Source organism: Phaseolus vulgaris, chromosome 10 (genome assembly GCF_000499845.2).
Source record: "Phaseolus vulgaris cultivar G19833 chromosome 10, P. vulgaris v2.0, whole genome shotgun sequence".
NCBI classification, from domain to species: Eukaryota; Viridiplantae; Streptophyta; class Magnoliopsida; order Fabales; family Fabaceae; genus Phaseolus; species Phaseolus vulgaris.
The window spans coordinates 19,672,094-19,688,178 of NC_023750.2; the positions used below are offsets into that span (position 1 = coordinate 19,672,094).

Consider the following 16,085-nt stretch of genomic DNA (forward strand, 5'->3'; position numbering starts at 1 on the left):
TGTGATTAGGCTGCCAAAACTCAAGTTTGAGAGGGATCACATTTGTGAAGCATGCCAAAAAGGGAAACAAGTGAAAAGTTCTTTTAAAACCAAAAATGTTGTCTTTTCTTTGAGACCTCTTGAACTCCTTCACATGGATCTCTTTGGACCCTCTAGAACTATGAGTCTTGGTGGAAATTATTATGCTCTTGTTATTGTTGATGATTTCTCTAGGTACACTTGGACCTTGTTCTTGGAATCAAAGAGTGATGCCTTTGCTGCATTCAAAAAGCTAGCAAGAAGACTACAAAACACAAAGAACAGCAACATAGGTTTTATAAGGAGTGACCATGGAGGAGAATTTCAGAATGAGAAGTTTGTCAAGTTCTGTGAGAAGTTGGGGATTTTGCACAATTTCTCTGCACCAAGAACATCACAGCAAAATGGAGTTGTAGAGAGGAAGAACAGGTCTCTTGAAGAGCTTGCAAGAACAATGCTTAGTGAATCATCACTTCCTAAGTATTTTTGGGCAAATGCAGTGAGTACCTCTTGTTATGTGATGAATAGGGTACTTATAAGGCCCATTTTGAAGAAAACTCCATATGAACTTTTCAATGGAAGGAAGCCCAACATTAGTCACCTCTAAGTCTTTGGTTGTAGCTGTTTTGTTCTCAACAATGGAAAGGAAAGCTTGGGAAAGTTTGATGAAAAAGCTGATCTTGGTATTTTCATTGGTTATTCACTCACAAGCCATGCATATAGAGTCTACAACAAAAGGTTGATGACTGTAGAAGAATCAGTTCACGTTGTCTTTGATGAGGTAGATCGCAGAATCAGTCAGATCCCAAAGATCAGGGCTGAGGAAGATGAACAAAGCATCAGTTTGGAGAAGCTGGAAATCTGTGCAGAAAAACAACCGGTTGATTCGCAGAAACAACCGATTGAAATTCTGCAACAGAGTGAGCTGCCCAAAGAATGGAGGATTCCTAGAGATCTGTCAGTGGACAACATCATAGGGCAGATAAAGGAAGGTGTCTCCACACGTAGCTCCATCTCAAACTACTGCAGGCACACAACTTTTGTATCTCAAATTGAACCAAAGTCAATTGAGGAAGCTCTCAAGGATGAGAAGTGGGTTGAAGCTATGCATGAAGAGCTAAATCAGTTTGAAAGGAATGAGGTATGGTTTCTTGTCCCTAAAACTAATGAAATGAATATTATTGGTTCGAAATGGGTTTTCAGGAACAAGCTAGATGCGAATGGAGTGATCACTAGGAACAAAGCAAGACTAGTTGCTAAAGGCTACAATCAAGAAGAGGGCATAGACTATGGTGAAACCTTTGCTCCTGTGGCTAGATTGGAGGCTGTGAGGCTGCTGCTGGCCTTTGCTTGTATGAGTGGTTTTAAACTCTTCCAAATGGATGTAAATAGTGTCTTCTTGAATGGCTACATCAATGAGGAAGTCTATGTAGATTAACCACCGGGTTTTGAAGATCACAAGTATCCTAACCATGTCTTCAAGTTGAAGAAAGCTTTGTATGGACTGAAACAAGCTCCAAGGCAGTGGTATGAGAGGCTTAGCAACTTTCTGCTATCTCATGGTTATGAAAGAGGAATGGTAGACAAGACACTCTTCATCAAGAAGTCAAATGCAGAAATAATTCTTGTGCAAATCTATGTTGATGACATCATCTTTGGTGCTACACAAGATAGATTGTGTGAAGAATTTGTGGCTGCAATGAAAGGTGAGTTTGAAATATCTATGATGGGAGAACTATCTTTCTTTCTTGGATTGCAAGTTAAACAAACAAAGGATGGGATTTTCTTAAGTCAATCAAAGTATTGCAAGGAGATTCTCAAGAATTTTGAAATGGAGAATTGCAAAGAAGCAAGCACTCCAATGCCATCAAGCTGCTACATGGATGCGAATGCTGCTGGAAAGAGTATAGATCAAACAAAATACAGAGGTTTGATTGGATCTGTGCTTTATCTAACAGCTAGTAGGCCGGACATCATGTTTGCGGTGTGTCTATGTGCAAGATATCAAGCCAATCCTAAAGAGTCACACTTCAAAGCTGCAAAAAGAATTTTGAAATATCTCAAAGGAACATCATCTGTAGGACTATGGTATCCTTCTCACTCTTCAATACATTTAATTGGTTATTCAGATTCTGACTTTGCAGGTTGCAAGCTAGATAGAAAGAGCACTAGTGGCACTTGTCACCTTCTTGGCTCAAGCCTAATCTCATGGCATAGCAAGAAGCAAGCATGTGTTGCTCTCTCTACTGCAGAGGCTGAATATATAGCAGCTGGTAGCTGCTGTGCACAGATTCTATGGCTCAAGCAACCACTTGCAGATTTTGGTTTACAAATCAGCAAAGTTCCCTTGATGTGCGATAACACAAGTGCAATCAATCTTACCAAAAATCAGATTCAACACTCAAGGACCAAACATATTGAAATAAGAAATCATTTCATCAGAGATCATGTGCAAAATGGGAATTGTGAAGTGAAGTTTGTGGAGACCAAACTGCAGCTAGCTGACATCTTCATAAAACCATTACCAAAAGAGAGGTTTTTCTTCTTAAGAAATGAGTTAGATATTCTTGATCTTAATAATCTCTCTTAAATCTGTTTGTGGTACATGTTAAAGTCTATTTGTGAAGACAAATAGGGGGAGTATTATTGGTTCTTGTATATCTTTGTCTGATATTGCACAAAATGTTAAAAACTGTGATATAAAAGTGTTTTCTGCTGCTGCTGATAGAAACAACCGATTGTTTCGTGTAAACAACCGATTGTTTATCATGTTTTATTCTTTAAATGAGTTAAAATCTCACTAGCTGCTGTAAGAAGCTTTGGATAGTATAAATGCTTTTTCCGCAGGAACTGCTTCAGATTTAATCAGGTACAACACAAGCACCAGGAATTTGTCTTCATCAAATAGGGGGAGATTGTTGAACCAAGTGGTGTTCAATGTTTTGAAGAATCCAAATCCTTTGAAGGATGTTGAAGCCTCAGCTTTGCTTGATGTTGCTGTGCTGGTTTAAGCTTTGTTCTGGGGTAGTTTATATGTTGTAATCCACCCTTGTATTAAATCTCAAGCAATTAGCATCTCAATCTTTATCAAAGTAAAATGTTTTTCAAACTGTACCGACCAGGTCATCGGGTGTGATGACGTGGACAAGAGAAAGGTAGGTGGTCAAGAAGTCAACATAGTCGCCGTATGTAGAAAGCGGCGTTCTTCAGTATACATAATCGGTTATCGCCGAGATGTGTCACCGCCAAGATGAGTCATCGCCCAAGAAAAGGACATCGCCTAAGCAAGACGTCGCCCAAGCGAGGCGTCGCCCAAGTAAGACATCGCCCGAGGAGTCAACCCGCGTGACAGAAGCATTTCGCTAAGAAGATGGCCCACACGACGGAATAACCCTAAGTTGGGTGGCGGCGCTATTGGACCCTCCGCACAGAATAAACGATCAAGTCAAAGGGGACACGTGACTAATTAGGGCACCCACGAAGTATGATGGCGCGAGAGATACAACGTTCAAGTTAGAACCCAAGTGGCCGCAAGGTTATTCATTGCACTCCAGATAAGGAAAGTCCATGGGCCAGATACGCTAGGATCCTAGGGATAGCGGCGCGAGGACCTTCTCCAAGGAACCTTAGATAATAGCAGCAGCGCAAAGGCAAACCCTAGTTTTTCACCTATATAAAGGGCACGAAGAAGCCCAGTAAGGTACTCACAGACGGAGCAAAACGAAGGTGCCCTGGCTCGCGAGGACAAGCCACGCGCGAAGACGATCCCGGTCAACCGGCCGGAAGATTTGGCGCCCACCGTGGGGCTCGATATAAAACATCAGTCCCACCACACAAGTTTTTCAGTTCCAGTTGCAGTTTCCAACCTAGTTCCAGCCCTCAAATTGCAGATAGTCAAGGGGGGCTTCCAGAATCCACGAACATGAGACCCGCACGCACTAGGAGCGAAGAGATGACCATACAACAAATCGTGGAGAAGCCCTCCAATCAGTGAATGAAGAAGCCAAGGCTGACCAGTTAAGGCCATTCCTTGAGCGTGGAATGTGGCAAACCTCAAGTTGTATTTCAGCTAAGATATTCGTGCTTAATGCTTTCTCTTTGAACAATGTGTGATAAATCTGTTTTTGGAAGATGATGCATTTAACTTTGTTGATTTATCTGAATTGGCACATGATAAGTTGACCTAGCTCGGTATAAGTACGAGCATAGACGCTCTGTGGAATTGATCTGTTTGTTGATTTGTTTAAGCACAACACAGGTAAAGTCAACCTAGCTCGGTGTCAGTGCAACCACTCGAGTATAGGCGCCCCGTGAGTAAATGGTTACCTAGTGCCAGGTAAGACAGGGGCATGAGTACCATGCAGGAGAGCCCGTCAGCTCGACCCAAGGGTTCGGGGGAGGTCATCGGTGATTGGGCACAAGAGGTGAGTCGTGAGCTCAACTCAGATGTTGGTCAGCCCAGAAAAGGTAACAAAGATAAAAAATATATTTTATCTATTGTGATATTATTCTAGAGATAAAAGATAAAGAAATATTTATTTGTGTGATATTATATTTGTTGTGATATTATTATAGATAAAAGATAAAGAAATATTTTATTTGTTGTGATATTATATTTGTTATGATATTATTATGAAGATAAAAGATAATGGAATATTTTATCTGTTGCGATATTATTCCAAAGATAAAAGATAAAGAGATATTTTATTTATTTTGGAGATAAAAGATAAAGAGATATTTTGTTTGCTGTGATATTATTCTAGAGATAAAAGATAAAGAAATATTTTATTTGTTGTGATATTATTCTGGAGATAAAAGATAAAGAGATATTTTGTTTGTTGTGACATTATTCTAGAAATAAAAGATAAATAAATATTTTATCTGTTGTGATGTTATTCCCAAAGATAAATGATTATTATTTTTATCATGTTATTCTGAAGATGACGTGAACTATTAATTATCATTTAAATTCGTTATTGTTATCATGATCATGATCTCTCACAGTAGAGAAGTTATTCTTGTTGCTGGTCATAGAGCATAGTAGTGAAAAAGTACATGTCTAGGAAAGTTCTGGCGAGGAAAGACTTGGTATTTAAGCATGTCCGTTGGTGACCCACCTCTCTTTCCTGGGAACATACCCGGTGTACTAGTTCACGATCTACAACATGCAAAAAAGATCAACTTTGACAAACTTTGCAGAACTCGTGTGTCGAGAATGACAGATTATTATGTCCTACCGTAGCTCGACGGTAAAGGGCAGTACAACATCAAACTTTTACACCATGTAGGGTCATAGAAGTGTAGTGTTGGACGACGAAGCCTGTCGGTGAAAAGTCAAGCCATCAGGACAACTCCTCTAACAGGTACATTGCGACTCATGTGCACTGACCCTTGGCTCAGAGACAATCTGGACATGGGCACCCTTGATCGCAGCTCGCCACCGTTGTGGTTCGAGCCTTTGAACAGACGGAGATAGAAGGGCTAAAGTCTACCGTTGGAGTTGACCAACGAGAAGAGGCCTCAACCAGTCGAGGAGTGGCTTGAGAAGAAGATCAACGGAAAGACTTTTAAGCTGGGGAAAACTTTAGACGGCGAGACACAAGACCAGATCGCCAAGGTAATAATTAGAAGTAGTTTCAGTTAAAGCAGTTTTTCAAGGGGCACTCTTTAAGAAGTAGTTTCAGTTAAAACAGTTTTATCAAAGTTTCCAAGTTATTTAAGTTCTCATGCTTATCGTTTTAAGTTTTCAGGAAAAAGACCTTATCGCTTGTATGAGATTTAAGGCAACAGTTTAAAGATTATGGCATGCATTCAGTTTTTAAGTCCTCATCGCCACCTGGGGATCGCAGGCACGAGCATAAAGTTTTTAAGTCCTCATCGCCATCTGGCGATTGGAGGCACAAGCACAAAGTTTTAAACCCTCATCGACACCTGGCAATCGGAGGTGAAAGTTAAGTTTTAAGTCCTACTCGCCCATAACGAGTATAGGCGGGAACAGAATAAAAAGTCCTACTCTCCTAGAGCGAGTATAGGCGAGTAGGCGAGAACATATTAAGAAGTCCTACTCGCCAAGAACGAGTATAGGCGAGAGTTCAGAGCAAGATGACAGGTATGAGTTAAAATCCGGGCGCCTAGTCCTTGAGCAGGGGTTAAGGGATTCCTTCGGGATGCCCCCTCCTCAAGTATGAATAGCTAGCCCCGGTACCAGAGAAAGTCCTCCTCACCCTCGAGTGAGTTCAGGCAAGATGAGATTAAAAGTCCTCAGTGCATCCAGGGAAAAGGTAGCCCCTGGGCAAGTTGAGGCACTAGAGAAAGTCCTCCTCACCCTCGAGTGAGTTCAGGCAAGATGAGATTAAAAGTCCTCAGTGCATCCAGGGAAAAGGTAGCCCCTGGGCAAGTTGAGGCACAAGAAAAAGTCCTTCTCACCCTCGAGTGAGTTCGGGCAAGAAAAGATTAAAAAAGTCCTACTCGCCGCGAGCGAGTGCAGGCGAGATGAGATTAAAAGACCTACTCGCCGTGAGCGAGAATAGGCGGGAAGAGATTGAAAGTCCTCCTCGCCTAGAGCGGGTGCAGGCCAGAACAGATACAAGACCTCTTTGCGAGAGCGAATTGAGGCAAGATTGCAAGTCCGCAGCACATCCAGGAGAAGAGGAGAGGTAACCCCTGGGCAAGTTGAGACTCCAGAGAAAGTCCTTCTCACCCTAGAGCGAGTCCAGGTGTGGTGCAAAGGACGGAAGAAGTTACAGGATGGCTGAGGTAGGTTCGTAAAAGACACCTCACTACTCAGATCAAGTTGTTTCAGATTAAAGGCTCAGGGAAGGCAGAGGGGGGTCTGTTAAAGGCAGCTCTCCTCCCAGAATGAGCAGAATTGATAGCTCAAGGTATGAGGCCGCTCCCCAGAGGACGCCTTGGCAGATAAAAAGGAAAATAGCATCCAAAGAAGCCCACGGCTTTGTGATTGAAGCTCGAAAGAAGAAGTACACGGCGAGAACTAAGTTAGCAGAGTTTGAGGCGATGACATAGAAGTGCGCATGTCACTTGGCAAATCAGGCGAGCTAGATTTCAGATACTAAGACTGACCCACGCCTACTGCCCAGTAAGCGATTTTGCATTAAATGTTATTGTTATAAACTAATAGTTTGTCCAGTTAAGTTAATTTTCACAGAGCTAAGCACTGGTTGGCGCTAAGTCGATTTCTTTAAAGCAAGAGTTAGTCAGTTATATCAGATGATTACACAGCAGATAAAAGCGAAACCATGCGCACATTTATATGTATTGAAGAAGAAAATGGAACAGTGAACTTCTTAGTCTTTTTGCTGAAAACAAGTTATCAGCTCAAGACTGGGGGCCTTGTGTACCGACCAGGTCATCGGGTGTGATGACGTGGACAAGAGAAAGGTAGGTGGTCAAGAAGTCAACATAGTCGCTGTATGTAGAAAGCGGCGTTCTTCAGTATACATAATCGGTTATCGCCGAGATGTGTCACCGCCAAGATGAGTCATCGCCCAAGAAAAGGACATCGCCTAAGGAAGACGTCGCCCAAGTAAAACATCGCCCGAAGAGTCAACCCGCATGACAGAAGCATTTCGCTGAGAAGAGGGCCCACACGATGGAATAACCCTAAGTTGGGTGGCGGCGCTATGGGACCCTCCGCACAGAATAAACGATCAAGTCAAAGGGGAAACGTGACTAATTAGGGCACCCACGAAGTATGATGGCGCGAGAGATACAGCGTTCAAGTTAGAACCCAAGTGGCCGCAGGATTATTCATTGCACTCCAGATAAGGAAAGTCCATGGGCCAGATACGCTAGGATCCTAGGGATAGCGGCGCAAGGACCTTCTCCAAGGAACCCTAGATATAAGCAGCAGCGCAAAGGTAAACCCTAGTTTTTCACCTATATAAAGGGCACGAAGAACCCCAGTAAGGTACTCAAAACTAAGGTGCCCTGGCTCGCGAGGACAAGCCACGCGCGAAGACGATCCCGGTCAACCGGCCGAAACACAAACTAAGTTGAAACAACCGATTGTTTTGTCGAATCAGTTTATACTTAGGTGTTTTGAGAAAGATTGAAAACTGTTTTTGAAAGGTTGAAACTGTTAAGTACCAAAACAACCGATTGATTCGAGGAAACAACCGATTGTTTGTTTTGGAATCATAACAGAAAAACTGTTTTGTGTTTGACTGAGCTTTAAATGCTTTAACTGAATACGCTCCAGTCATTAAATGCTTTGACTAATCTTTTAATGCAATTTAAGAGTTTGTTAAGATTTGATAACAAACTACATCTTTGAATATATTAAGAAAAACAAATTTGAGAATTAAGAATCTTTTGACAAAGTTTTTCTAAAGAGTTTTTCAAAGTGTTGAGATTGCTTAAGAGTTTGTGATTGATCAAGGTGCTGGAATAGGATTCTACTTGTATTGATTTCAAATATTCATCCGTAACAAGTGTAATCTTTGTAATCTGTTGAACAATTCGTTTCTGTGTTTTGCTGAGATTGGCTGTGTGTTCTTGAGGTGTTCAAGATCAGCAATCTTAGTGTTGGCCAAGGAGAGTGTGTTTCTTGAGGTGTTCAAGGTCATTCTCTTGGTTGTTGTGTAAGTGATCAAGGTGTAATTACTTAGTGTATTTCCTCAGGGTTCTGAGAAGACTGGATGTAGCTCTGAATTTGGAGTGAACCAGTATAAACAACTGTGTACAATTTCTCTATCCCTATATCTTTAAATTCAGTTTTGTCATTTTGAAACTGGTATAAACAACCGATTGTTTCGCTAAAACAACCGATTGTTTTTCCAACTTTGTGCTTTTGCTGTTTGTTTTGAAAAACTGAATCTTTAATCAAGGTTCTTTTGAAGAATTTTCATTCTAAGGTTAAAAGTTTACAAAAATCTTTCTTAAACAATTCACCCCCCTCTCGTTTAAGGCCATATATTCTAACAGGACTTACACGATGGAATATTCCTAAACTGGGTTACGGTGTTGTAAGGCCTTCCACGTAGAATAACGATCAAGGTAAGTACTGAAACATCAAGGTGTATAAGTTTCCTTGAAAGTTTGCTAAGGTACGTTTTTATTTCAGTTTACGTTTTGAACGCTTTAAAGCACTTTAAACGCTTTAAATGCTTTGAACGTTTTAAACGCTTTAAATGCGCTTTAAGACGCTTTAAATGCTGAAAACGTTTGTAAGGGGCTTTTGACGTTTGAGATAGGGATCCAGACTCAGTTTTACACACACGCTAGTTGCTTGGTCGCGAACCCACTGTACGCACAGGCAATTAGAGAGAAATTAGTTACTCAGATATTCGACCACCTTCAGAGCATCCATTCACGGTGCTCCGATACGGAGGTGTGTCCCTTTGATGTTTCTCGCTTCCTGACTTGATCGTCGGAGTGCAAATGGCCGCGAGGGCGCCCCTTTGTTCACTTCTTTCAGGTACTCACGGCGGTGAAGGGTGGTGATTTGGAACAAAGACGAGGGAGTCCTTGCTACGCGTGTCTTAGCTACGCACGAAGCACAATCTGGTCAACCGGCGGGAACATTTGGCGTCCACCGTAGGGCCCGATCTAAAACATCAGTCCCATCGCAAGTGTTCAGTTTTCCAGTTGCAGTTTCCGATTCAGTTCCCTCGAGATTTTACCAAGATCCACTGTTCGTTGTGAAAGTGGTGCATTTTCACCAATTGCCTTCGGTTCAGTTCGTTGTTTGATCGTGTTCATTTGAGTTCGAGTTCCCAACGCTTTCTTTATCCCTTGGAGTTGCACGACAACTAGAGGAAGTTCTAGAAACCGCAGAAGATGAGGTCCACGAGGCAAGGTTCGATGCGCGTTGAGAGCGAAGAGATGACCATGCAGTAGGTCATGGGCATGATGCAGGGACTGCAGGAGGCAATGGCAGCGTCGAAGGCTGAGCAAGGGCGCATGCAGGAGGATCTCGCGGCGTCTCAGGCGAGAAATGAGGAGCTCTGTCGCATTAATGAGGAGTTGCACGCGGGTGGCGCAACAACTCAGGGCTACGCGACGGGGATGAGCCCGAGGGTTCTAGTCCCCCAAGGGAGTTCTCTACACCTTTCTCGCAGCCGATACTGGAGACGGTGATCCCCAACACATTTGTGGGGCCCAAGGTAACCTTCACAGGGATGGAGGACCCCGAAGCACATCTCACTGCGTTCCACACGCAAATGATGCTAGTAGGCGGCTCCGACGCTATAAGATGCAAGCTTTTCATGAGCACTTTGACTGGGATGGCCATGGACTGGTTCATTAGTCTTTCGAATGGCCATATCACCTCATTCGCACAGCTCTCGCAGCTGTTCAGGGAGCAGTATCTAGCAAACAGGGCTCCACCGCCGGTCTCGTACGACTTGTTTGATGTGAAGCAGTATCAAGGCGAGATTTTGAAGGAGTATATTAATCGCTTTGGGGCCCAGGTGGTGAAGGTTGGCACCGCGGAGGAGCCCATGATTGTCTACGCGTTTAGGAAGGGGGTCTGCCCTGGGCTTTTTTGCGAGTCAATCATCCGCAACCGTCCCCGAACCTTTGCTGAGATAAGGCGTCGCGCTGTGGAACACATCGCCACTGAGGGTGAGGTATGTGAGAAGCGCACAAGTGTCGCACCCGCACGCCCGAGAGTGTCGTCGCGTGCACAACCCGCCAAGGTCAACGAGGCCACGACGGAAAGGAAGAACCAAGACAGGAAGCGCCCATACGAGGCGATGAGGCCTCAGGCAAGGGGGGCAGCAAAGGGGGACAGGCAGGTGAGGAAAGGAAATAGGCCGTTAAGGCACAATTTCGTGATGGAGATGAAGGATCTTATTGTTGTGCCCAACATAGCTGACAGGTTGAGGCCCCCAGTGAAGTCTGATAAGGTGCTGGGACCTCGTAAAGACTCGTGGTGCGAGTTCCACGAGGCGTTTGGGCACCATATCAACAACTGCTTGGCGCTGGGCCATCAGTTGGATGAGCTCGTGAAGAATGGCTTTATGAAGGATTATCTAGTTGGGCCTGCCACCACCGCAACCCTAATAGTGCCAGAGGAGGATCAAGCGCATGAAATGCCAATCCTTGGAGAAGTGCACACCATCTCTGGTGGCTTTTCTGAAGGAGGACCCATTGCCTCTCAACGCAAGAGGTATGTAAGGGCAGTGAATTCAGTTGCTGAGGAGGGTTCAGATGATCAGTGGGAGTTGGACCTTGTGTTCACAAGGTCTGACCTACGAGATGTTGTCCCACATGACAATGACCCCGTGGTCATTTCGGTTGTCACAATTGGGAGAAAGGTGCATAGGCTTCTCGTCGACCAGGGCAGTTCTGCAGATGTCATGTTTTGGTCGACATTCAATAAGTTGTAGTTGTCCCCTGACTTGCTGAGGTCCTACAATGGATGCTTGTATGGGTTCACAGGGGACCAAGTTGAGGTGCGAGGTTACCTGGAACTAAGAACGACGTTTACTGATGGAACGACGTCGCGCACCGAGAGCATCCGGTATCTAGTCGTGAATGCTAATTCAGCCTACAACATCTTGTTGGGAAGACCAACGCTGAATAGGCTAAGAGCAGTTGCCTCCACGCGCCACATGAAGATGAAGCTGCTAGATCTTAGTGGCAAGATGATCGTGATCAAATCTGATCAAGAAGAGGCCCGAAAATGCTATGAAAATAGCATAAAGACAAAGAGAGCCATGTTCATGGTGTTTGAACGATCGCCCATCTCAGCTACGCCGATGGAGGTGGGTCCTTGGAAGAGGCGACACCTGCGAAGGCGACACCTGTCGAGGCCTCACCCGCGGAGGCGACGCCAAGGGAAGATGCGCGCTTAGAAAAAACACATGGGGAGGTCTCGCCCATGGAAGAGATATCCGACGGGGCATCGCCCATGGGAGAAGTCGATGAGGCGACGCCTATAGGAGAAGATCGCAGAAACGAGTCTCGTGCAGAGAACGTGCGAGATAGGCGACCCCAACCAGTAGACAACGTGGTGGAGAGGCAGATTGGTGGCAAGATATTCAAGCTGGGGCGTTTGTTAAGCCAGGAAGAACAAGACGAAGTGGCAGCAGTGATCTCGCGCCACTTAGATGCATTCGCATGGACCGCCTCAGACATGCCAGGCATCGACCCAGATTTTTTGTGCCACCGCCTCACCATGGACGCCAAGGTTTGCCCTGTACGATAGAGGAGGAGGAAGTTTAACGAAGAAAGGCACCTCGTCGTAAAGGAAGAAACGTAGAAATTGCTAAGTGCTGGGCACATCAGGGAGATACAGTACCCTGAGTGGCTGGCCAACGTCATTTTGGTGAAGAAGGAAAATGGAAAGTGGAGAATGTGCGTCGACTTCACGGACTTAAACAAGGCGTGCCCTAAAGATTCGTACCCCTTACCTAGCATCGATGCATTGGTGGATAGCGCCTCAGGATGCAAGATGCTGAGCTTCTTAGACGTGTTTTTGGGGTACAATCAGATAAAAATGCACCCAAGGGATGAGAGCAAAACGATGTTCATGACGGAGACGTGTAGCTACTGCTACAAGGTCATGCCGTTTGGGCTGAAGAACACAGACGCCACCTACCAGAGACTAATGGATAGGATCCTCGCGCCTATGCTGGGGAGAAACGTGCACACCTATGTTGATGACATGGTGGTGACCTCTCAGGAAAGAGGGCGGCACCCTCATGACCTGGAGGAGCTGTTCGCCACAATAGCCAAGTACCGCCTCAAGTTAAACCCGAAAAAATGCGTTTTTGGCGTCGAGGCGGGGAAGTTCTTAGGATTTATGCTCACTGAGAGGGGGATAGAGGCGAACCCTGATAAGTGCGCAGCTATCATTGCCATGAGGAGCCCAACCTCAGTGAAAGAAGTGCAGCAGCTGACTGGGCGGATGGCAGCTTTGTCGAGGTTCGTGTCTGCTGGAGGTGAGAAGGCCCACCCCTACTTTCAGTGCCTCAAGAGGAATAGCTGTTTTGCATGGACAGATGAGTGCGAAGCAGCATTCCTCAAGTTAAAGGAGTACTTGGTGACGCCGCCGGTGCTTTGCAAGCCACGGGTAGGCGTCCCCCTTCGCTTGTACTTCGCCGTGACTGAAAGGAGCCATCGCTCTTTGACTCAAGATACGGCGAGAACACCCCGCATCATCACCTACGCAGCCTCGCCCGAGGAAGAAAAGCATGTGCAGGTATGTGCCTTGAAAGAAGGAGACACGTGGATGACGCCTTATAGGCGATACCTTGCAGACGGGATTTTCCCAGCAGAGCCTGAAGAGGGAAAGAGGATAAAGAAGAACTCTGCAAGGTACACTCTCGTTGATGGGGTGCTATTTAGGCATGGGTTCACGCACCCAATCCTGACATGTGTGAGTGGCGACGAGTGTACGAGGATCATGTCAGAACTCCACGAGGGGATTTGTGGAAGCCATGTAAGGGGAAGATCACTACCTTCCTAGGTGATTCGCGCGGGGTTTTATTGGCCATCAGTGAGGGAAGACTGTGTGAGATACGTCCAGCGATGCAAGCAGTGTTAGATGCACGCTGACTGGCACAAGGCGCCTCCAGAAGAGCTGAGGTCGATTTGTAGCCCGTGGCCCTTCCACACATGGGGAATCAATATTCTGGGGCCTTTCCCTCTGGCGATAAGGCAGATGAAGTATTTGATAGTCGCCATCAAGTACTTCACGAAGTGGATAGAGGCAGAACCAGTGGCACAGATCACTGCGCACAAGGTACAACACTTCGTTTGGAAGAACATTGTGTGTCGTTTCGGGTGCCAAGGCGTCTCATCTCAGATAATGGCACTTAATTTGCGAGCCAACAGTTGGGGAAGCTGTGTGCAGAGGTAGGAATCAAGCAGGTGTTTGCATCAGTCGGACACCCCCAGACAAATGGGCATGTAGAATCAGCAAATAGAGTTTTGCTAAGGGGGCTGAAGCGAAGACTAGAGAAAGCTAAAGGGGCGTGGACAGAAGAAGTGCCAAGGATTGTGTGGGCTTACCACACCATGCCTCAATCTTCCACCATGGAGACGCCTTTCAGCCTAGTATACGGGTCAGATGCCATGATCCCAGTAGAGATCCACGAGAGTTTTCCACGTTTCCTAAGCTTTGTGGCAGAAGAATCCAACGAAGAAAGAAAGGTGAATCTAGACCCATTAGACGAGGCTAGGGAGGAAGCGAGGATAAAGGCTGAAGCTGTGAAGAGGAGAGTGGAGCATTAGTATAGCTCTAAGGTGAAGCCGCGACAGTTCCAAGTAGCTGACCTGGTCATGCGGAAGGCTCATCCTTACGAATTGGAGAACAAGTTGTCTCCCAAATGGACTGGACCCTTCAGAATAACCGAAGCCATAGGTAATGGTTCGTACAAGTTAGAGACTCTAGAAGGGGGCCCCATCCCACGCAGCTGGAATGCAGTCAATTTAAAATTTTATTTCAGTTGAAGAACATTATGAAGTACACAGTTTCAAGGGGACACTCTTTTTCCCTCTCGGGGGTTTTTTAATGAGGTCACCCAAGTAAAAAAGAAGTTCAAGAAAACTTTGTCTCAGCCTTTCCTTTTCTCACAACGCAAAGACTAAGAAACAAAAACAAAAACAAAGGCTCAAGGCGTCGCCAAGCGTAAGCGTCGCCTGGGGCAGGCGTCGCCAGGTTGAAGCATCGCCAGGATGAGGCGTCGCCAAGTGTAGGCGTCGCCTGGGGCAGGCGTCGCCAGGTTGAAGCATCGCCAGGATGAGGCGTCGCCAAGTTCAAGCGTCGCCAGGCGTAGGCATCGCCAGATAAGGGAGCGGGCGTCGAAATCGAAACGAGTGACGGGAGCACACGCTCATACGCAGGCATCAAGTCAGAAGGTACACTCAGTATGTTAAAATCCGGGTGTCTATTCCTTGAGCAGGGGTTAAGGGATTCCTTCGGGACGCCCCCTCCTCAGGTAGGAATAGCTAGCCCCGGTGCCTGGTGTTTAGACACCTCGAAAGGAAGCGGCAGGGGGTGTTTCATTCGAGCGTGGGCATCAGACAGTAAGAAGTTTTGGAGCAGTGGAGAACCAGGTCACTTGGTGCAGATACACGCAATTAAGGAGAAGCGCCATCCTTTGGGAAACCTTCTCCTCAGGCGTAATCACCAAAATACCTGGTCATCTTGGTGTTTAGACAAACCAGGGACGATACGGCGATGTTTCCGACACGCCTCTCCCTGGGCGTGGGCACCAAGAACACTTATCGCCTCGGTGTTTTCGGACACCCTGAGGACGAAACGGCACTACCCCAGGGTAGGCCTCTCCGCAGGCGTGGGCACCAAGCGCGTAGAGATAAGGGCTAAGTCGCCTTGGTGTTTAGACACCCCGTGGATGATACGATGCTGTTGTAATAGGCCTCTCCACGGGCGTGGGCCCCAAAGCGCGACTTTGTCCCAAGTGTTTAGACACACTGAGGACGATACGACCTCGCGTTCAGCGAGTCTCTTTTCGAGTGTGGACACCCTGTATAGGAAAAGATAAGTCCTCGCCCTCGAGCACTGGCGAGGGTATAGAAGGACAATGAAAGAACAAGTTGAAACTTTAGCAAGTTGAAAAGGCAAAAGAAAATCGAAGAGTAACAAGAAGAAGCGTGAAGAGCACGAGTTATCAAAAGCCGTAAAGACAAGAGAAGTTCTCCTTCACCTTTGAGTGATGATGAGGCGTGAAGTTAAGTCCTCCTATGTCTTTGGGCGATGACGTGGCAGGCGACGCCTTCATGAGGTAGATTCCTCGCAGATACGAAGGCCAAGTAAAGTTTGAAGCGAAGAGATCAAGAGAAGGGTGCGCATCACGACTTAGAAAGGAAGCGTAAAAGAGGAAGTCACGTGCTACCTAAAGGGTTAAAGGCAAAGCGACGAAGAGATACATCGAAGGTAAATACCAGTTACGCCTTTGATATAGTAAAGAAAGCAGAAGCAGATAAAGGTGCAAGAGAAGCTAAGAGCGAACGAGAATTTAAAGATAATGTTCAAATGGCATTTAAATAAATAAGGTTGGGTATCAGAATTACAGATAAGTTCAAATGTTGTAAATACAAATTTACAAGGAAAATGGAGATCTATTAAGTATTGC

At 45.7% G+C, this 16,085-nt stretch overlaps 1 protein-coding gene across 1 annotated transcript; it reads left to right on the forward strand.

Moving 5' to 3' along the window:
• Positions 1–10,157: 10,157 nt before the first annotated feature.
• LOC137816263 (uncharacterized) lies at positions 10,158–11,369 on the forward strand. The gene has a single exon (XM_068619344.1). It carries the CDS (start codon positions 10,158–10,160, stop codon positions 11,367–11,369), a length of 1,212 nt encoding a protein of 403 aa, XP_068475445.1.
• Positions 11,370–16,085: the final 4,716 nt, after the last annotated feature.

Bases quoted from the DNA above. Each gene is read 5' to 3' on its own strand.
- LOC137816263 (XM_068619344.1), top strand. From the start codon at position 10,158: ATGGAGGACCCCGAAGCACATCTCACTGCGTTCCACACGCAAATGATG.